Here is a 22,643-nt window from a genome sequence, read left to right on the forward strand (position 1 = left end):
GTATAAATTATTTTATTTATTATTGTAATTAGATTTACACAATCAAAGTTGTCTTTTCACCGTCTTGTGTTTTTTGTTAACGTGAAATTGTAGTTATAAGCAAAAGTTGGTTGCCTAGGGAACAATAATTGTATATTCAGTTTAACAGAAATAAAAGAGTATTTGTCTTAAAATGCAAGGTTGTTTGTTACATAGCCTTTCGCCATGCAATTCCATTATAAAAAATTTTAATTTCAAAAGTGAAAATGACTTGTGCTGTTTGAGCTTTAAGGGGGAATGTTTAAGTGCAACATCAGCTCCTTAAAGAAAAAGCAAAGTTATCTAGGATATGTCTCCCCTGCAAGAGGGAATTTAGATTTACATGAAAATCATGTATCAGACTTACGCAGGAGATTGTTCAGCATACCTTATCCAGTTCTTATTCAAGTCCAAATACATAGCTTTGAAGAGACCTGGTAAGTATTTCTCCTTGGCAGACTCACTTTCCCACATCATGGAAGTACAAATTCGCACATATACATAACAGGATGATAGAAAATAAGATATAGTAAATTAGGTTTCTAAATTTCGGTTCTAAGTCTCCTTGTCGATACCAGTAGATCTAAAAGAAGAAGAATTAAATAAAAGTTTAAGTAATAGCACTGGGCTGAATATTAAAAATTTAAAATACAACTAATTCTTTTCCACTGTGACCAATTTCATCCATATATACTTTTTCCCCCTGAATTTTGAGACTAATGCAGCCAGAATTTTATTCTTATTCTTTATAATTCAAGCGGTACCAACTGAGTTTCCATACCCAAGACCATACTTTATTCTTGCATTCTCAGTTAACTTTGTTCAATGTTTAAACCAAGAGTCCAGTCATCTGGCAGGTCATCCAAGAACAGATATTTTAAATATATTTGAGTAAAACGTACAGCTCTTTTAGGTACTGGAAGGGAGGACAACTTTTTAATTCCTTGAACTTACTCAAACTGCCAACAAAACTAGGGCTTTACACGTGCATATATTTGGTTTCAACTAGATCACTGTCAGTCACTTCTGGCTTTCGGCTGGGAGTGAGAGGAGAGCATCTCTGGTAGCTTTTTTCCCAAGGCTCTCAAAGTGGGATGGGCCAATTCTTCCCTCAGGTCATAGGAATATAGCAGAACCAGTGAGTTTGAATCTGGGAAATGTCCTCTGGTTTAACTTTAACTCAGATAAGCCCATTATTATGATTTAAACCTTATGTGAGTCAGAACAATTATCTTTAAGAGTTTACTGCTTTAATTCTGCCTCTCCTCAAGGGAAATGAAAACAACAGCCAACTAATGAAATGACCGAACACTTGGCAAATACCCAACTGGGAGTCCACCACCATCTTTATTTCTTTACCTAAAAGAAAGGCTTCTTTGTAGTAAAATTGAACATTCTTGTGAAAAAGGTACAACTGTAGCTTTAGGTTTCCAGAGATTTTGGTGTTAATTACTTTCATTTGGGGAGATAAAGCTCAAAGATTAAAACAAACTAGTTTTGTAATTATTAGAAACAGAGGAGTAATGGCATTTCCCAAAGCCTGTTGGGCTTTGTATGTAGTTCTTGAAGGAATATGAATTAAATACATCACATCAAATCTTTGGCCGACCTAAGTCTTTTTTTGTTTGTTTGCTATCAAGGGAGCGGAGTTTCCTTTTAGGGTTACAAGGTTACAACTCTGGGATTTAGGAGAAAAGTAAACTCAGATTCAAAAACCCTGCAATTTAACGTTGAGAATTGTGACATGCTTTGGGGGAGAGGGGTGGCATATAATTAGAGACACCCTTTTATACATATTGTCTACCAGAGCTGGGAGTTCTGCCCTAGGCACCTTCAGCCCTCAAGGATACTGAATTTAAATTCTAAATAGTACTCACAAGTATGCAGGCAGTAATACTACTCAAAGAGATGCAGACAGCAAAAAATATATTCAGCGGTTTTGGAGGTAGTTGAGGGAAAACAAAAGCACTGATCAGTGTTACCTGTATGAAGAGAAATTATGTCAGGCCTCAGGAGTAATTCCCAGCCTTGGTTAGACTGGCATTTAGGCAATGTAATAGTATAAAATGCTTCACATTGTAAAATGATATCTACCACCACGTTTGCCTTCTGGAATGTTAATATTTAATAAAATATTAAAATACCTTCAATTGTGTTATTTCTTTTAGTACTTCTACTTAATCTTCCTAACCTTTTTCTTCTTTATGAGAGGAGACAAACCACCACAGCACAGTAAAACTAGCCAACCTCAAAATAACCTCTTTATCAAAGATTAGATAGCATTTAAACCTCATCCCCAGGGTTAACGACTATACTGAAAAGTTCTACTTTTTGTTACTTTGAATAGCAAAAAAATATAACCAAAACTGTTTTTGCTTAACATGAAAAATTCTAAAAAATAGGTTTCTAATATCCTATAGTTCTCTTTCTACCTTAGATATAACATTTTACCCATTCTTTTTATTAAGAAGTCATGGAGACAAACTTCACTAAAATCCTCTTATATTTAATGAAAATGTGCCAAAGAAATGTCATTCTCAGACCGGGAAATGTAGCTTTGTTTTATTTTATTGTGATAGCACCAAGCTGTAGTATACAGGATGAAAAATTAAAATCTTTTAAAACCAAAGGATAATGAACATGCTTCAAGAACAAAATAAAAGTAAAGGCATTAGCAGAAATGGGGAAGTTGTGGGTTAGGTACAGAAGAGAGTTACTGGTAGCCACTGACACAGTACAGATTTACTCGGCAAACCCAGAAAACCAAGTTATTTGATTTGTGCTATTTCACCTTCAACCAGGGGGTGAGAGTGGAAATCAATCAGCTACTCCGCTTACCAAGTGCAGTTTTGTTTAAGTGTCAACAAAATTGAACGCATTACTTTAACTATGATTGGAATATTCCACTTGCTCATGTCCTGGCCCCTTCTAATTTTTTTTTTTTTTTGGAGAGTTGATTGACCCACAATATTAAGGTTTTCAAAACTTTGGCTAAGAGCCTGGGTGAGACACAAAGATACTTACTAGAATCAACAAGGATGTTAAGCTGCCAACAACTAAATTGATGATTCGATCCTGAAAGAGAAAAGAGGTTTTGAGCCATATGATAAACCCATGGCACTATAGATACAATGCAAGGCATTATGGTGTTTTAGAATGGAGGAACCAGGATCCTGCCCCTCTGAGCTTCACACAAACAACGGCCAGAAGGGCAGAGTGTACTGAGCCACCAGAGTACAGAAGGTATTTGGGGAAGATGGACAACTAACTGGAGAAGTCTGGTTTTTATTTGGCTGCGCCAGGTCTCTTAGTTGTGGCATGTGTGATCTTGGTTGCGGCATGTGGGATCTTTTAAATGCGGCACGCCGGCTCTCTTTGTTGCAGCATGTGGGACTAGTTCCCTGACCGGAGATCGAACCTGGAGCCCCCTACATTGGGAGCACGGAGTCTTAACCATGGACCACTAGGGAAGTCCCTGGAGAAGGTTTCTTGAAGGGACAGGACATTTTTACATTCGGGCCTTTTGAAGACGGGGAAGGGAGGCTTACAAATAATCCACAAGCTGCTGGAACAGTACTAGCAGAAGCAAAGGGACAGGAGCACGGGATGGCCAGCCGAGAGCCTTGGTGAAAACAGTAAGAAACCAGGCTTAGATGATGTCAAGTGCCATCGTGAGCTTGGACCTATTTGTGATACAGCTTAAGTGTCCCTGCTTAATGTAATCTAAAAGTAAATGCAACGTAGAATCACCTGAATGAGGAGCCTGGGGTTCTACCCATCGAGATTTCTTGTTACCCCCATCCCTACCCCAACCAACTCCAAAGAATGGTTTGAAAAACTGATCTGATCCAATCCTGATTTTACAGGTTAAGGTAAATTTAGGTCCAGTGAGTGTTGTTAAATTATTTGCCTAAAATCATACAACAAGTTAGAAGCAACTCTGAAATAGGATATCTAAATCAGGGTCAGTGGCTAGATGGTTTCAGTTACAGGAACTGAAAAGTTAAAGTACCAGTAATATACAAATATTAGTAGTATATACTAATATTATATGTATAATGTGTATTAGGTTGATAGAACTTATTTACGGAGCTTACAGAATAAGGTGGTAAGGGTTTAACACCTGATGAGGAAACACTACCTTATGGCCAATGAGAATATCAGGTGATCTTAGTTCTGAAAAGTCAAAGCTGAAGTCTTTCAAGAATCAGTCTTAAAGACTGTTTTAGCAACGTCTGAGCAAAGAACAGCAGGATACGGAATATGAGCAGCCAGAAAACAAAAGCTCAGAGACGGGAAGGGCACAGGAACCTGCATTTCCAAGTTCTCTGCTTCTAAAGGTAAGAATCCAAAGAAGAGCCAGGTAGGCAAAGCTGGGAGGGAAGAGTGAAGCAAAGCCAAGTGTATCTGGTGTCCCTGACCTCACCAGGAATAAACCACACTCCAGACCAAGGCCACTGCAATTCAAATGTTACACAGGACAAAGGAAGCTGAACTATTCCAGCCACACCCTTACTAAACTTGAGGGCTCAGAACAGGTCTTATCACCCACCACGTCAGCTAGATAAGACAACACAGCAGACACAAGAGTGAAACTAGGACCATGTGTTAGGCAAGAGACCCAGGGACAAATCACTGATCACTGTTAACTTATTCCCACACAAGACAAATGTGTATTTAACATAAAATGTGTTAATGGACAACCCATTTATGAGAACCCCATTGTTTCTGCCTTGTGAAAAAGTTTCAACTCTTCTGGTCTATTCTAAGAAGTCAAGAGTATTTGCTCCCATCTCCTTATGAGCTCCAGGTATTGGCAACAGTCTGTAAAGGTGTGCGCATACCTCACAAGAGCTCTTACCAATAGAAAGAGGCCAGTGAAGAGGTTCAGGTGAGAGGGAGCCAACATGAATCACTATTCTCCAAATGGTATAGCAAGTTTGCCAACCAGGATCGAAATGGGGAGGGGAGAGGGGTATAATGGTGAACAGATGGTGCCTACGCCAAAAGCTTTTGTATACCTTCTGAAAAATCCTGGGGTGAAATGATACTGTGACTATTTTACAGGTGGCCCCACAGGCTCCGGGAAATAGCTTGCCCAAAATCTCAGTACCAATAAGTGATGGAAACAGGATTCAATGCAACAGCAGATTCCATGTATACTTCTCAGTGAAACAGCAGCCTAGCATGCTAACTGCTGGTCTAGAAAAAGGGATCAAGTTGCAAAGAGCACCCCGATTGGCAAAGTACTAGAGTAAAGTGTTTATCTTTCAGGAATGAAGACTTCCTCGTAAGTGGTTGTTTTAGATTGTTGAACTTATCCATGGAAGGCTAACTGGTTTCAATCATTCATGAAAATATATCTAATCTTTAATGAGTACTTCGCTGCCTGCCTTCTAGACAGTCCACTGTCTAGAATACCAAATCATCTTCATGAATATCAGGTATTCTATTGTTAGGATACCGTCTCTCTGGGACTCCCAAGATGGGACAAACTATTTAGAAGACGGCAGAACTGTTTCTCACAGGGTCTCCTTTCTCCAAGCCAAGGCCTTGGCTTTAGGCCTTCTGCTGTTGAAGTAACCAGGAATCCAGACCAAAGAAATAGCAGAGTTAACTCTGGAAGACCTCCTACTTCCTTCTAAACTCTTGCTACGCAGAGTGGTCTGTGGCCCAGCAGCACCAGCACCACATGAGAGCCTGTAAAAAATGCAGAACCTTGGGCCTTGCCCCAGATCTACTAAATCAGAATCTACATTTTAACAAGAGCCTCACATGATCTGTGTGCACATTTAAATTTGTGAAGCACTGCTCTAAAGTGTAGAGTCTAAGCTAAACCATTGTGAATACTGCTAAGTTCAAATCACAGAGTGGAGACCCCTCTCCAGGCCCAGAGCTGTTTCTTCAGGGCTTTAGCAGCTCCCCCTGCTTCCAGTCTCCAAAGGTAGAATAACAGAGAATAATTAAATCGCCCATTAATTAGCATTTCAAAGGGCAGTGGTAGAGCTAATATGCTCCAAGTCAGAACCAGAGTTATCTCCATATCAGAAGCTAGTTTCTATTAACTCAGTTATTCTATGTCTCACAAGAACTAGCTGTCTCCTCCCCAGTTTTATTATTGTACTATTTCCATCTAACAAAACCATTCTCCCTACCAGAGCTTTACACTTTGTACTGCTGCTTATTTTCACTCCCCAAGGAAATCCAGCAGGACCAGAATCAGCCTTAATCTTTTTTTTTTTTTTTTTTTTTTGCGGTACGCGGGCCTCTCACTGCTGTGGCCTCTCCCGTTGCGGAGCACAGGCTCTGACGTGCAAGCTCAGCGGCCATGGCTCACGGGCCCAGCCACTCCGCAGCATGTGGGATCTTCCCGGACCGGGGCACGAACCCGTGTCCCCTGCATCGGCAGGCGGACTCTCAACCACTGCACCACCAGGGAAGCCCCAGCCTTAATCTTCACTCGCAGAGATGACAGGACAGGGAATTCGTTGTCTTCCCAGAGACATCGACTCAGCAACAGGCTGAGAGACAGTCTTACCTCATGTACATGGATTTATGTATGTGAGCACTTGAACATAACAACATACATATACAAACATATAAAGTTTCGAGACACATTATCTCAATTATCTCAATAAAGATAATAAAGATTACATTATCTCAATTATCTCAATCAAGCTGAAAAAAAATTATCTACTATATCTCAGATGCAAATACAACCGCAAATAAAACCATCTCTACCCTCCAGAAGTTCACACAACGCAGAGCGCAAGCGGGCACGAAGGAGAAAGGAGAGGTATCTTGGGCAATCGGGGAGAGACAATCATAGAAAGTCAAACCTGGAGGAGGACGACTAGCAGGTGAGCAAGGAGGAAAGAAAAGGGGCTCAGAATGAAGCGACTCCACAAAGACCCCGGGGAGAAAAAATTTCAAGAAGCTGTAAGGATAGCCAGTGGGAAGCAGCTGCGCGGCACAGGGAGGTCAGCTCGGTGCTTTGTGACCGCCTAGAGGGTTGGGGTAGGGAGGGTGAGAGGGAGGGAGACGCAAGAGGGAAGAGATATGGGAACATATGTGTATATATATAACTGATTCATTTTGTTGTAAAGCAGAAACTAACACACCATTGTAAAGAAATTATACTCCAATAAAGATGTAAAAAAAAAGAAGCTGCAAGGGAAAGGGCTGGGATGCGATGCACAGGTGGAGAGAGCAGCCTGAGCCCAACAGAGGCTCGTCTTTGTCTTCCTTTGAAATGGGGAAGGTGAAAAAGATGGTTGTGCCTACAGTGTGTCTGTACCTGGGATGAGAGAAGGTTAACTCTGTGAAGCAGTAAGGAATACGTTATCTCCATTTACCAATGAGTAACTAGGTTCAGTCAGACCCATTTGCCCAAGGTCATACAGCCAGATAATGGCTAAAGTCTCCTATTCAATGCTCTGCAAAACCGAGTGAGCAGTTCAAAAGGTCTAAGAATCCTTAGACTAATACATATGGGCCCAGAAATGAGAGTTAAGAGACCAAGGTTCTCATCTCACTGACTAGCTAGGTGACTTCAAAAGGATCCCTTAACCCATCTGGATCTATCACATGAGAGGACTGGGCTGCTATCTGGTCCTTTCCAGTTTTAACAATTTATGGCTCTGGATGACCAGCTTCAGGCGGCACCTGGGCCAGAGCAGAAGACCTATTCCCCAGCCATCAAAAGGCACAGGAGCCCCCCCAGATTGCTTGGTCAGCCATTAACCAGCACCCTGATACAAAACGAATCTCCAAATTCATTTCAAATGCTCCGGTGGTTAATGGTGGTTCTGGGAACATCCCAAATACCCCAAAGCTGGCATCTGTCCTCAGCAACCAGGAAAAACCCCGGCTCTGGACAGCCTGGAACACTAACAGGTAAAAGCACGCTTCCATTTCCACAGTCATTTGTTTTGCCTGCTTCCAAAACGGATCTAAAGCTTGGGCTATCACAGCAAAACCCTAATCCACCCAAGCAACAGTAAAAAGAGCATGGCAGGGCTTCCCTGGTGGTGCAGTGGTTGAGAGTCCGCCTGCCGATGCAGGGGACATGGGTTCGTGCCCCGGTCCGGGAAGATCCCACATGCCGCGGAGTGGCTGGGCCCGTGATCCATGGCCACTGAACCTGCACGTCCGGAGCCTGTGCTCCACAACGGGAGAGGCCACAACAGTGAGAGGCCCGTGTACGGGGGGGAAAAAAGAGCATGGCAAAATTCCTAAAGGGATCTGGGGACTAGAAAGAAGGAGTAAAAGGATTTACAAGGAAAAGTCTGAGTAAAGAAAACTTCTAAATTCAAATGTTAGTACTAAGATTCCTGGCAGCCAAGAAGGAAGTACTATGGGTTTCAAAGCTCTCACTAACGACAGTAAGCACACTGCATCATTAGAACAGGCGAACTTCTCCTGGATCTAAGAAGAGTTTGTTGCACGGGTCTAGGCAAATTCTGGGAGGCAGGAAGTGCAGCTACTTCATACATAATTGCTTCTTATATTGACACGTAAAAATAGCTGAAGGCACAATGTCCCCCGAAGAGTGAGATGCGGGCTGAGAAGTGGGACGGCTGAAATGCCACACACCCAATTTAACGGCTCATCCTTCAGAGCACAGCTCAGACATCGCCTCCACTGTAAACCCTTTCTGGACAGCTTCCTTGGGACACTCCTCAGGACGGGAGATGCCCCTGCCTCAGGGCTCCCGGGTCACGTGGCCCAGACTTTACACTTTCGGATTCACTGGCTGTCTCCTCCATTAGGACTGGAAGTTAATTAACCATGGGGGGAAGGCAGCCGGGAGGCTGGCACGCTGCCGGCCGGTGCTCTGAGAATGATGCTTAAGTAACAGAACCATAAGTGGAAGTGACCGATGGCATTTTCCTTAGAGCGCCTCTTACCAGGAGAAGCTACTCACCACTCATCCGGGGCCTGACTTGTCAGAAATCTCAGCTTCTGGTCAGAAGACAGCTTGGCCTCACTGGTCCAGGACAGACACGCAACACCACCGCAGAAGCCACAGCCTGGCCCTGCAGCCCAAGAGGCCGAGCCCTCACTGCGCTTCCCGGGCCAATGGCCCCATGGTAATACTAGGAGTAAACCATAGGCACCTCCAGGTCGGGTTTCCCGAACCTGAGGACAGAAGCCCAGCCACTCATTTCCTGCCACAGCAGCAAGCTCTAGTTTCAGAGGCACGACAGCAACTCCCGCCCAGGAGCCGGTCCTTCCGCAGTGCTGCTCAGCACTCCCCAGCACTCCCAGGGAGAAGCCATGCAAAACAGAAAGCTCCTTGCAGGAAAGGAAAACCCTGCATGGACAACACCACGAGAACATTCCCTTACACGCCCTGGAGGGAGGAGGCGGGGGTGGGGGGAAGACTGAGAATTCCGGTTTTGTGTTACTTCCATCTTCCTCTGCCACTCCATCAAAGTCCTCAGACAACATCACAGGCAGCCCTACAGACCCCATCCCTCCCCAAGCGCACTCCGGGTCAATCTTCACCCTCCGCACCTTCCTTCGAGTTCTCCGTCAGCCACCCACCACCCCCTGAAACCCGTTCCATGTGAGCAAAGTACTTCCTGGACCACACACAGAGTTCTCCCATGACCTGGACTTCCCCTGCTGCCTCTGCCTCTCAGTTTTCTCCCCAACAGAGCCTGTGCCACCCACATACTCATCCCAGGGTCCCTAGGCCAGGAAGGAGTCGGGGGTGGGGGGGGAGGGGGGAGGGGGGTGGGGGGGCAAGTCATTTCCTGCTCCCCAGGCCGGAATGAGATGGCAGTTTCAATAATATCCTCTGCTATGGTCTGAAAGTTTGTGTCCCTCCAAAACTGCTAGTTGAAATCCTAATGGCTGATGTTGACAACAGTAGGAGGTGGGGCCTTTGGGAGGTACGTAGGTCATGAGGGTGGAGCCCTCACAAGTGGGATTAGTGCCCTTATAAGAGAGGATCCAGAGAGCTCCCTAGCCCTTCCACCAGGCGAGGACACAAACAGAAGTCTACAACCCAGAAGAAGGCCCTCATCCAACCATGCTGGCATTCTGACTTGGGACTTCTAGAACTGAGAGAAAGAAATGTTTGTTGTTTGTAAGTCTCTCAGTCTGTGTGGTATTCTGTTACAGCAGCCCAGACAGACAAAAACATCCTCTATTTTTAAGATGTATGTCCCTGGAAGTCTCATGCCAACTTCTTCCCTTCCTCTTCTCAGCAAGCTCAATTATTTCAGCACCCGTCTGGCCAAATCCCTCTCCTCCAACCATCTCCTCCACTGCCCCTGAGCCTGGTCTTCCTCGGCATCCACTGACTAGATCATTCCCAATCTGTCACACCAAAGACCTAACCTGACCATGGAGTCGGCAGTTTCAGCAACGCCCAGAGCCTCTCTGGTGGATGTGTTCATCTGCTCTTGATGCTTTGAAAACCCAGTCCCGAGTCACTCCCAAACCCTCAGCCACTTCCAGGCTCTGGTGCTAAGTCTTGCTGTGAAGCCTTTCAACTATCCTACCTGTTAACTGCCAGTTTACTTGTCTGCCTCCTCCTCCACACTGTAAGGCCTGGGAGGCTGAGGGCCATGTCCTCCTTGTTCACTGCTGGGTTCTGGGCCACTGCCCATGGCTGCAACCCAGCCCAATGCTGCACTCTCCAAGCTGTGTACCCCACAAGGCCTGTGCCCACCCAGAGGCAGGAGCACCTCTGGCTCACTCAGACAAAGCCAAGCCATGTGGCTGTGGGAGCTGCCACTACCCAGAGTGGAGAGACTCTTCTTCTGAATCTACAAAGATGCCACTGTACCAGTGGGTGGGGAGACATCGGTCATTTCCTTCTGCCAACCCTCTAAATATTCCCAGCATGTATGAGATATTCAAATATTAGCTGAAAAAACAAACTACAAATTCATGTATTCAGCTGGGCTTTCAATGTATTTTCATGGCCTTTTATTTTGAGTTGACTTTCGCAGTCGCTCTCCAGGAAGTGGTTTGAAGCTCCACCTCCACTCAGGTTCCCAGTCTCACTCTTGAAGCCTGTCCGTCAGCAGACATCTTTACAAAAAAAAAAAAAAAGATGCTGAGAAAAAGAAGAACTCCCCCTGCCCCCCATTTCCACTCCTTCCAGCCTGAAGAGGACCGGAGGGCAGCCTGTTCCTCTGTCAATCCTGCACCCATTCCCTGGCCTTATTAGTTATCTCTGTCCTCATATCTATGCTGAATCTCTCCCTCATGGAGTCCATCTCTGGCCCCAAAATCTCAACCCCTCCAACATCAGAACAGCCTTCCCTCCATCCTGCTTCCCACCTTGATGTTTGGCATCTATTCTCCACCCTTTTTACATGCTTAGTGTGAGGAAGTTAGGAACAAAATAAAACAGGGTAAATGAAGAGTGACCAGAGTGGATCTGGGGGCTATTTTTAAAAAGGAGGTCAAGGAATCCTCCTGTTTGAGCGGGGACCTTTTAAAGAAAAAGGAACGAGACATGCAAGGATCTAGGAGAAGTGTACTGCAAACAAGGCAGTGCAGCAAGTGCAAAGGCCCTGAGGCAGGAGTGAGCTCGGACACTGGAAGACAAAGTAGGCTAGGATGACTGAAGCTAGTAAGGAAAAGAAAGGAAAGAGCAAGGATTTGTGTAGTGCCTTTCTATCCTCCTTGTAGTACATATATGCTCCATGAGAAAAGATGCCCTCCCCAGCACACGGCACATGTCCCAGGATGCAGTACACACACAATTAAGCAATGAATCAAAGCACACATACATGCACACTCAACAACCGACAGCCTCCAGAAGACAACTGTACTTAGCACAGCACTCAAGGCTCCTCCCCCGGCCCAGGCTTTCCTCTGACCATCCCTCCCAAGTTCTAGAGTCTGCTTGCAATGGAACACTCACAGTTCCCTCCCCCTTCCTGGCACTTTCCTGCTCCCACCTCTTCAACACAGTTGGACCTCCTGCTTGGGATTCTCCTCCTGTCAAATCTTACTCCTGATTCTGGGTCTAAAAATCAAAAGCAGTCTGACCTGATGTCCCCAGTAGAATTATCCCCTTCCTCCACGCTCCCTGGCACTTTGCTCCTCCTTTCATTAAAGGGCTCGACCCCATGTTCATCTTCCTTGTGCACAAGATCTTCAGGTCCCTGAAGACAGTGATTATCTTCTCTTGTGAGGGGAAGAGAAGAAAGGCAATCCAATCAGCATGTAGTAAACATACAAGGAGGGGACTTCCCTGGTGGCGCAATGGTTAAGTATCCGCCTGCCAATGCAGGGGACACAGGTTCGAGCCCTGCTCCGGGAAGATCCCACATGCCGCGAAGCAACTAGGCCCGTGAGCCACAACTACTGAGCCCGCAAGCCACAACTACTGAGCCCACATGCCACAACTACTGAAGCCCGCGCGTCTAGAGCCCATGCTCCGCAACAAGAGAAGCCACCACAGTGAGAGGCCCATGCACCACAATGAAGAGTAGCCCCCGCCTGCTGCAACTAGAGAAAGCCCGCGCGCAGCAATGAAGACCTAATGCAGCCGAAAGAGAAAGGAAGAAATTTATTTTAAAAAAAAAAGTGATTTTCCTTTTCTTCTTCCAAGTCCCAGGGGAAAACGTCTTGTCAGGAAAGCTCTGGAAATGGCCCAGTCAGCAGCCTAAGGGACAGCTGTCTTGGGACGGACACAGTGAGAGGACGTGACACATGGGAGGAGGTTTGGGCCCCTCGGAAGCAAGAAACCTCAGGCCTTGCCAGGGTGTCTCCTCAGTTCCCCCAGAGCTGCGTGGCCCTGAACAGGCAGGAGCTTCCCCTCAACGCCGTGGCCGGAGGCAGCCCTGGAGACAGTGTCCCCAGGGTGAAGCGAGGAGACAGCTGACTCTGCGAAATGGCGAGCCCGGGTCACGGGGCTGCTGTCCTGAGGCTTCGCAGAGAACCCTGGGAGTAGTGGCACGTGAGAAAAGCTTATGAGACTCACACACACCCGTACTTGCCCACTCTCATGCTCTGAGCTCTCAAATGCACCAGGGCCTCCACGGCTGCCTGTAGCTCTGAATACCGACCTCTCCCTCGGGTCCCTCCAGAGAAGGTACATGTATGGACACTTTGAAACATTTCCCTTATTTCACAGATTCGCATTCTGAAGCATCTTTCAGTTGTGAATATTTCTGTCATACCCATCCTGCCAGATTCCCCTCCCCACAGGAGGAGAATACTTGAAATGTATTATTCACAGTTAGGCATACTTGAAATAGATTATTTTTACTGAAGCATCACTTAGGGAAATGAGATCACAGTAAAAATACAAAACAAACCTACTCCACATGTTTAAGGACCAAAATGATCCCTAGAGTCGGTAGCACAGGAAGTGCCGGATCTTTATGTGCTCCGACCTTCAGAACTGGGAGGCCTAGAGCAAGGGCTAGGACGTCAGGGGCTGGCAGACCTGATTTACATCTATTCTCCCACCACATGCCTGCTTGTGGCCCTGGGGAAGTCACTTAACTCTGAAGCCGAAGTTTCCATATTTGTACAAATAAATCCATATTTGTACAATGGTCGAACACGCAGGGTTGCTGTTAGGAATCGGAGATAATACACGTAAAGCCCTAGAACAGAGTGCCATTTAGCAGAGTCAGTAAACGGCTGCTCACGTTAGTATTATTTCTACCTCACCTATTGGGGCATCTTACCAACAAGATTAGGTCCTCAGAGATGAGTGGGACTTGAGTGGGCCGCAGACCCTGGCCCCCATTTCTAGGGGCCACATTCCATCATCCCCATAAGGGACACTCAAGTTTGTCAACCCACGCTGTCCTTACGGCAGTGCAGAAAATATGGTCATTATACCTACACATGAACTATGGACTGACCCCAAGAAAAAGAAATAACTCAATTTAGTAGACCCAGTCAACTACCACAGAGCTGCAGAAACCTTGTCTACAGACGGAAAAACTCAGCAGACCACCAGCTTCTGAGAGGCCAGGGCTCAGGTTAAGTTTTTTATACAGTACTGTTATGTTTACGGCCTCTTTGCTGAAGCTCAGCCAGGAGAGGAGAGAGCGATGCCCTTCACTGCACGAGAGCGTGAAGCACCCCTTCCTTCACGGAAGAGCAGAAACCAGCGCTCCAGGTTTCTGAACACGAGCCCCCGCCTTCTACGGATGGTTTAGAATGTCCCAAGAAAGCAGGTTACTTTTTAGTGATGCTAGATGCTCACTTCACTTAAAATTTAATATAACTAAGAATATAACAAAAAAGAAGCAGACTCACAGAGAACAAACTAGTGGTTACCGGTGGGGAGAGGGAAGCAGGGAGGGGCAAGATAAGGGCAGGGGATAAAGAGGCACAAACTTTTAGGTATAAAATAAGCTACAAAGATATATTGTACAACATGCAGAATATAGCAAATGTTTTGTAATAACTCTAAATGGACTGTAACCTTTACAAATTGCAAATCTCTTTATTGTACACCTGTAACCTACATAACATTGCACATCAAGTACACTTCAATTAAAAAAAAAACTTAATATATATAAAATCCAGAACTAGGTAAGGCACTGTGCCGAGTGCTAGAAAGGCTGGAGAAATAAGGCAACTGGCTCCTACCCTCAAGGAGCTTAGACTCTGGCTGGGGAGGCAAGATCTATACAAATCCCTCACAGCACAAGGATTAAATACCAGGAGACGTCTCTGACCACTAGGCTTGTAGGAGGGAAGCATGGATGCAGGCTGGGTCGTGAGGGAGGTTCGAAGGTGGGAAATTAGACTGGGCAGGATTCAGATATGTGGGGAAGAGAGGGTGCTACCGCAAGAAGAAGAGCATTTGCCAAGAGCAGGGAGGCAGCTCAAGGCAAGGGATCCATGGAGAGGTGCCAGTCTGGACTGGGCATCCACAGAGCAATGGTGAAGACCAGGGATGTCAGCCTCCCTATGCGCCAGCATCCTCTGAAGAGCCTTCTCAAAATACAAACGCCTGAGTGCAACCCCCTGAGATCCCCAGTCCTCTGGTCTAGGGGTGGGGGAGGACAAGACTTTTTAGAGCAGGAAAGAAGTCCTGGCGTCTATCATCCTGCACCGTTTCTCCAGCACAAGAAATGGCAACTAAAAGTGCTTTGGCCGCCTGGATGAGAGGCAAGGGGACAACGGATCCGATCCCCTGGGCGACTAGCTCTGCTTTGAGGGAGACAGGTGTTGTGCTCAGAGAATCACCCAGAAGCTGTGTCAAGAGGCTGGAAGCCCGCACCCCTCGGAGGACAGCCTTTGGGGCTCTGGGCAGGCGGAGGGGCGGCAGGCAGACACAACAATCCTAACCACAGCTTTGTTCTTAATGAAGCAACAACCCTCACCTCCAAACGGAAAAAGGCAAGAAGTAGCATTCTCATCTTACACTACTATTTGCAGACGCCAAATGCTCCAATTCTGAATGGTCTGAATTCGACTACACGTCATCTAAAGACCTTGATTTTCACTGTTTTTGTTTATTTGCTTTTTTTTTTGCAGGGAGGGGAGGAAAGGATCAGGAAAGTGCTTTAGAACATGGAACTTTCGCCTTCGGAACCAAAGATCTGAGCCTCGGGACCCACTAACTTGCACCCTACACAGAAGGTCCCCCTCTATTATCTGACTCCAGCGTATGCGCCTTCCTCCAATGTCACTCACTTTTCTTAACATCACATCCAAGTAGGAATAAAGGGACAAAAACGGTCACCACCCTTCTCAGAGGATGAATCACTTATTATTAGTGGAAATCAATAGAAGAGGCTGGTCCAGGAACCGGCTTACACTACATTCCAAGGAATGAAGTACTCCCCCCTCGCCCATTCGCAGTAGCTGTTGGATACCGGTTTGCCCTCTTCCCCACAGAGAACCGTCCTGCCTCTCCCCGCTAGGTTCACCAATCCACTGGCTGAAACTGATTTCAGATGATTCCGCAGCCAGCCAGCGAATCAAGAAAACAAGATCGACTCACAAGCCCTGAGGATAACTTAAAGCCTTTCCATTACCCAGACAGAAAGATGGCCCAAAGGAAATTTTAAAGGCAGCCGTGGACAAGAGAGGGGGGAATACCTCCAGGTTAGAGTTCATACTAGGAAGGGAGGAGCAGGGGATAGATTCCTAGAGTGACATTTCCCGAAGCGGGTTCTGTGGACACAGCTCAGGCCTGCTGAGGCTGAGGGGGGTGCAAGGTAAGAACGGAGTAAGGCACTGACTGTGCCAGTGACAAAAGGCCAGCCACCGAAACGGCACAGGAAGTAGTACTCGCCCTCCCTCTCCAGCCACCGTCTCAGTGAACATTAGCACATTTTAAAGGTTCTGAGAAGTCCCGCAACAAAGAAAAATGTTTCACGATTGTGACTATACAACCACCGTGATTGATAATTCACTTGCTTTAGAACTGCACTACCCAACACGGGAGTACCAGCTGTATGTGGTCACTGAGCACCTGAAGTAGCTAGTCCAAACTGAGATGGGCTGTAAGTGAAAATACACCCTGCATTTCAAAGGCTTAGTGCAAAAAAAAGGATGGAAAAATATCTCCACTTTTCATATTGAGTACATACTGAAATGACAGTATTTTAGATGTATGGAATTAAGCATATTATTAAAATTAACTGCATCTCTTTGTACCTTGTAAATATATGGCTACTAGGACATTGAAAACCACATACATGGCTCATCTTATATTCCTTCTGGGTGGCGCTCCTTCAGAAAGTGCTAAGCGGCAGCACGTGCTCAGAAACCTCAGATACACCGTATTATCGCGGCATTTGTGCCACATCTGTTTTCCCCCTGAAAGAGATGTGTTACATCCCAGAACTGGGGATGGGATAAAAACAGACGAAAAAAGCATCTGGATATTCTGACCAGGCTTGACGGACAGCCCACCTAGCAATATGTAATTCCAAAGGTATCAAGGAACGACTATCCTTCCTTTTCTGGTCTATTATCCCTTAGATGTTTACGTAACAACAGAAAACTGTTTTGCTTTACCTTTCGCTCCAAGGCTGTATCTGTAAAGTTATTCCTAAACATCACGCTAAAGACTGAATAAATCTGGAGTTTGGTATCCTTCAAGGACTGCCCGCAAGGGTGCTGCTCCAGGCCCACTGGGTTGTGTATTTCTATAGCAGATGCTAGCATCTTTCACGCACTCCGTGACTTTGGGCAAACCACTTCACCTCCTTCCTGTGGAAGAGCCAAGTATGTGAATGTCCACAGGGCCTTCTGGAGAATGTGACCCAGACAGTGTAAGTCACCTCACCATTTACTATCCTAGTCAACTCATGAAACATCGCCAGAGGAGAACCAGTTGTGTGACTCAACACGTAGCCTGCTTTGTAGTTCAGCTTCCCTGCTTGTGAAACAGCAGTAACAACACCCACCTCACAGAGGAACTGGGTGATCAAACAAGGGAATGCTGAATGCAGAGCATGCTGCCCGGCACTGAGGAAACACAACTTCCCTCCAGACTCTGCTCTGTGCACTTCAGTCATCTTGGCCATAGAGGGAGAAGCTGGCCCTAAAGCTCTGGTCCTTTCTAGGCTTAAAATTAAGAGGCTATCTCTGGTCAGTTGTCAAAAGGCAAGTAAGATTACTAAAAGCTCAGAAGACCTGTCAGAATAGGACAGGAAGTGGGCTTTCCCTTTCTGGATTCTCTTCCTCAGAGGCGAAAGCACGTGGGGAGCACACACATGCAGGGGCCAGTGAAGGGTTTCCCAGGGTCCCGGGAAAGCCTCCCTGCTCTGGCAGTGACTGCCCTCCAGTGGAATGGCTCCACTGTAACATGTCCTATCCTTTCACTATTGAGGTCCCATCCCTGTGCGCTGCCCACTCAGGTCCTCAAAATCATTTGCTGTCATTGAAGACAGATGCCTCGGGCTTCCCTGGTGGCACAGTGGTTAAGAATCCGCCTGGCAATGCAGGGGACACGGGTTCGAGCCCTGGTCCGGGAAGACACCACATGCCGTGGAGCAACTAAGCCCGTTCGCCACAACTACTGAGCCTGCGCTCTAGAGCCCATGAGCCACAACTACTGAAGCCTGCATGCCTAGAGCCCGTGATCCCCAACAAGAGTAGCCACCGCAGTGAGAAGCCCGCGCACCGCAACCAAGAGTAGCCCCGCTCGCTGCAACTAGAGAACGCCTGTGCACAACAATGAAGACCCAACATGGCCAAAAATAAATAAATTAAAACAAAAAATAAAGACAGACGCCTCTCCTTCCTCGGATACAGCATCTCAATTTATACAAACCATGATGCTTCTTCCTATCCTCAGACCAGAAGTCTCTCTCCTTTCTCCATTCTGTACAATTTCTGTATGTCCAATCATTCTGTCAGCCCCACAGAGGAAACTCAAGGAAGCAATTCTGAGAGATCTGGAAATATATATTATTCTTATTTTTTTTTCCTGAGTAGCTGATTCTACTGTTACGACGCCTAAAATTGCCTAAGTAATGCTAGAGGTGTATGCTCTTGGATTAAATAAATCTGCAATAAACAGAGATACATTTGGAATAGTCAATTCCTTGGATGGGTTTCAAATAGATCATAGGCAACAGGGAAACTTACAGTCATTGACTATTTAGGCCCAAGTGAGTCAGAAACATCAATATTTCTAAGTGTCTCTATAAATCAACAAGTCCCTTATGGAGTCATCTACCTCAGTATTCAGGGGTCAAAGGAGGTCAGAGGTCTGCATCACCCAGAACCCCAACCTGTGCACCAAGGTATATAGAGGAGACACTGAACTTCTTGGCTCTCAGGACAGTCGGGCAGCCAGATGCCCTGGGTCCGACCCCTTTAAGCAGCTAGCTGCCTCCATTCTCCAGGCCCCAAATCCTCTCCTAATCAAACCCCAATTTAGGGGCATCCATATCTGAAAGCCGAAGGGTACCAGATACTCTGAATGTAGAATCCATCCTCTATGATCTTCCCCAAGCTTCCCAAACAAAGTGATCACTTTCTCCCCTGTACCCCAACATGTCCTCTCTACGCCATCTCATAGCACAGATCCAACTGCATCACATTTTTTTTTTTTTTAAATAAATTTATTTATTTATTTTTGGCTGCATTGGGTCTTTGTTGCTGTTTCTCTAGTTGCGGTGAGCGGGGGCTACTCTTCATTACCATGCGCTGGCTTCTCTTCCTGTGGAGCACGGGCTCTAGGCGCTCAAGCTTCAGCAGTTGTGGCTCATGGGCTCCAGAGCGCAGGCTCAGTAGTTGTGGCACACGGGCTCAGCCGCTCCGCAGCATGTGGGATCCTCCCCGACCAGGGCCCAAACCCGCATCCCCTGCATTGGCAGGCGGATTCTTAACCGCCGCGCCACCAGGGAAGTCCCCAACTGCATCACATTTGTTCACATATTTCCCCCATCTACCTGGGTTCCTTGGCGCCCCAGGGCCTATCACATAATGCTCAATAATGTTAGCTGACGGGAATTCCCTGGAGGTCCAGTGGTTAGGACTTGGCACTTTCACTACTGAGGGACCGGGTTCAATCCCTGGTGGGGAACTAAGATCCCACAAGCCGTGCGGCCAAAAAAACTTAAATTAAATTTTTAAAAAATAATAAAATGTCAGGGACTTCCCTGGTGGTGCAGTGGTTAAGAATCTGCCTGCCAATGCAGGGGACATGGGTTCGATCCCTGGTCCAGGAAGATCCCACATGTCGTGGAGCAACGGAGCCCGTGAGCCACAACTACTGAGCCTGCGCTCTAGAGCCCGCGAGCCACAACCACTGAGCCCGCGTGCTGCAACTACTGAAGTCTGCGTGCCTAGAGCCCAAGCTCCGCAACAAGAGAAGCCACCGCAAGGAGAAGCCCGCGCACCACAATGAAGAGCAGCCCCCCGCTCGTCGCAACTAGAGAAAGCCCACGTGCAGCAACGAAGACCCAGCACAGCCAAAAATAAATAAAATAAAATAAATTCTAAAAAGTAAGTAAATAAAAAAATGTTAGCAGAAACAGGAATATCTACTGGACCAGGGCCGTGCTTCTCAAAAGCAGGTGTCTGTGGGCTGGGAATATGCAAAGTCACAGGATAAACAAGGAGCAACTTCTTAGACATAAAGCTTAAAACATTTTCTTATAAAGTCCCTTTGAGAAGAGAAAGCAAAATCCACGTGGAGTTAAAAAAAAGAAATAAAGTAGTATTCTCCTGGCAGGCTGGCAGCTTCCAAATTCAGGGTCATGCCCCAGTCTGTCGGGTGTACAAGTTCCCTATCCTTTCTGCTAAAGAGGTCCCTGACTAAGCTAAGAAACCCAAGAAGCTCTGGACTCCATATGTGCCCTACTTTCTGAGAGGCTGAAAGTACTTTGTCAGGGGTCAAAGATCACCAATGCCACTTTCTAGGTGAAAAAAAACCCCAACAAAACAGGCTAATCTTGCCCAAACGACTCAGAAAGTTAATGCTGGGGACAGGAAAAGAGCTCTCTTCAATTACTGGCCCAGGACATCACATGAATAAGCTTGTAAGAAGACATTATACTTTTTAAAAGCCTAAAATAATGTACTACTAGCTTGTTTGGGCCTGAGACACTTTGATCACTTCCTGGAATGGAGTCCCACCAAAGAAACCCTCATTTCACGCCTCTCCTCTTTTTCTCTACTCGGCTGCCTCAGCAGTAAACTCTTAAGGGCTCTAGATAAACACGAAACAGAAGCACCTCTCGGGCTCTTATGGAAACCTCAGGTGCACACCTGAAGCCTCTTGAAGGTCAGCACTCCAGCTGGACCAGCGGATGTGCAAACACCATGACCACCTGGCCTTGGGGAAGAGGGCTTCCGCAATCCCGTTTCGGACCCCCCGCAGCCCAGAACTTCCTGAACTTTTCTCCACTACCAGCCTTCAAGGCTCTTGGCCAACCCTGTCCCAAAGAGGAAGCCGAGGGGCAGCGCAAGTACCTTGAGAGGAATGAAGCGGGGTTGAAGGCACTTTCTTGCTACAAGGGCCTTCAGGGGCCGCAGAAGGACCCAGCAGGGCTCCGGGTCGGGAGGGAGCGGGGAAGGGGAGGGTGCGGACAGACACACAAACACAAGCACCCAGGCCCCGAGTCCCGGGCCGCACTCACCTTGGCCGACGTCTCTCCGAACAGAGGTCTGTTGTCGAGCCCACTGGTGCCGTAGGTCCTGGTGGAAAAGTCCTCCATTTTAGGGTTTCTTCACTGTCCCGAAGCCACTCAAAGCCGAGCCAGCATTGCCTCCCGAAGTCCCGGGTCTACGACTCGCAGCGCCGCCGGTCACCGAGCGCTCATAGCAGAAGCCCAAGGGGGCCGGAGTCCCGGCGTTGGGGGTGGACGCTCAGACCCACGGGACGAGGCCGCTCCGCCCGAGCCCCGCTCCCCTCATCTTGAACAGCTGCCGCAGGAAGTGAACAGAAACAAACACAGCGTGGCCGCCCCGCCCGGCGGCCCCCGCTTCCCCAAATCTCAGCGCCCGGGCCGCCGGGATCGCGCCGCAGCTCACGGAGCAAATCGGCTTCCCCGGAGCTCCCCGCTTCCCCGCCCTCGCCACTCCTCTGCGTGACACGGTCATTTCTCGTGCTTTCTAAATGTTCTGGTGATCCCTTCACTATCGGGTGGGGGGGGGGCGAAGTTTTCCTGGGAGAAGGCATTACCAACCCTCTGCACCGCTCCACCCCTCTCGCCCCAGTGGCCAGCGGCGAGAAGTGAAGCCGCCGGAGCAGAGCCGAGCGCTCCGCGCGCCCCTCCCGCAGCACTCTGGGATCAGGTCGCGGCGGCGCCGAGCGACTCAGATCCCCGCTCAGGTGTTGCCTGTACGCGAGGGCCGGCGCGCCTCCCGCAACTCCCCTGGAGCTCTCGGGGCAGGAGGAGGGGATCCCGCCTCGGCCCGGCACGGGCCGACCACCCTCCCGGAAGCGCCCCGCGCCCGCAGGCCAAACCTCGGAGTCCCCAGCCGCCCGCTCGCTGGGGAGTCCTGGTCGCACTAGGGAGCACGGGTCCCGGTCCACGCCGACGCCGGGAGGCGGAGCAGAGACTCCGGGGGCGTCGCGGAGCGAAAGACTTTCCCGGCTGGCAGAGAGCGGGCACGCCGGCCGGGCGGTGCGCGGCGGGTCCCCGGGCCGCTCCCCGTTCGGGACCCGCTGCCACCGTAGCAAACCGACTCGGCCCGCCCAGGCCACGTCACGGCCGAGGCCGCCAATCCCGCGTGCCGAGGCGCCGCATTGGCTGCGGAGCTTTATTTCTAGAGGTGCCAGTTTATTCCCCGCTGGGCGGCTGATCTCCTGCGCTCCTTGTTTCTCAGCCTGTTAGTAATTAGCGCCTGCGCGACCCACGTGGGCTGAGCACATTTCGGAAGATAGCCTTGCAGTGGGCTGAAACTTGTTAAAAAACAACCAGCCTGCTTTAACCACCCCAGTCTTTGCACCACTAGCACGGAAAGGGGATCGTTGATAAATATGGTTTAGGGTTGTTTGTATGTTTGTCCCGTGATAGGGAACCTATGTCCTGGACAGTGATGGTCGGGAGGTAATACGTGCTTAGGTATGTCTTGGACTTGTCCACTCATCCTGCTGCTGCTGCTGATTAAGCATATATATGCAGCCACAGAGAACCAACCCGTCGTTATGTCAGCCTCTTCGGGTTTGAGAACGTGGAGAACCGGAGGTGGACAGGCCCCCTAGGCAA

General features: G+C 47.8%; 1 protein-coding gene across 1 annotated transcript; it reads right to left on the minus strand.

Annotated features, from left to right (window-relative positions):
• Nucleotides 1–3: 3 nt before the first annotated feature.
• TMEM243 (transmembrane protein 243) lies at nt 4–21,354 on the minus strand. Its single transcript, XM_065883489.1, has 4 exons — nt 21,069–21,354; nt 3,043–3,093; nt 1,896–2,000; nt 4–601 (listed from the first exon to the last, which is right to left on the minus strand). The coding sequence occupies exons 1-4, from the start codon at nt 21,144–21,146 to the stop codon at nt 479–481; spliced, it is 357 nt and encodes a 118-aa protein (XP_065739561.1). The 5' UTR covers nt 21,147–21,354; the 3' UTR covers nt 4–478.
• Between the last annotated feature and the right edge of the window lie 1,289 nt (nt 21,355–22,643).

Source organism: Phocoena phocoena, chromosome 9 (genome assembly GCF_963924675.1).
Source record: "Phocoena phocoena chromosome 9, mPhoPho1.1, whole genome shotgun sequence".
NCBI lineage: Eukaryota > Metazoa > Chordata > Mammalia > Artiodactyla > Phocoenidae > Phocoena > Phocoena phocoena.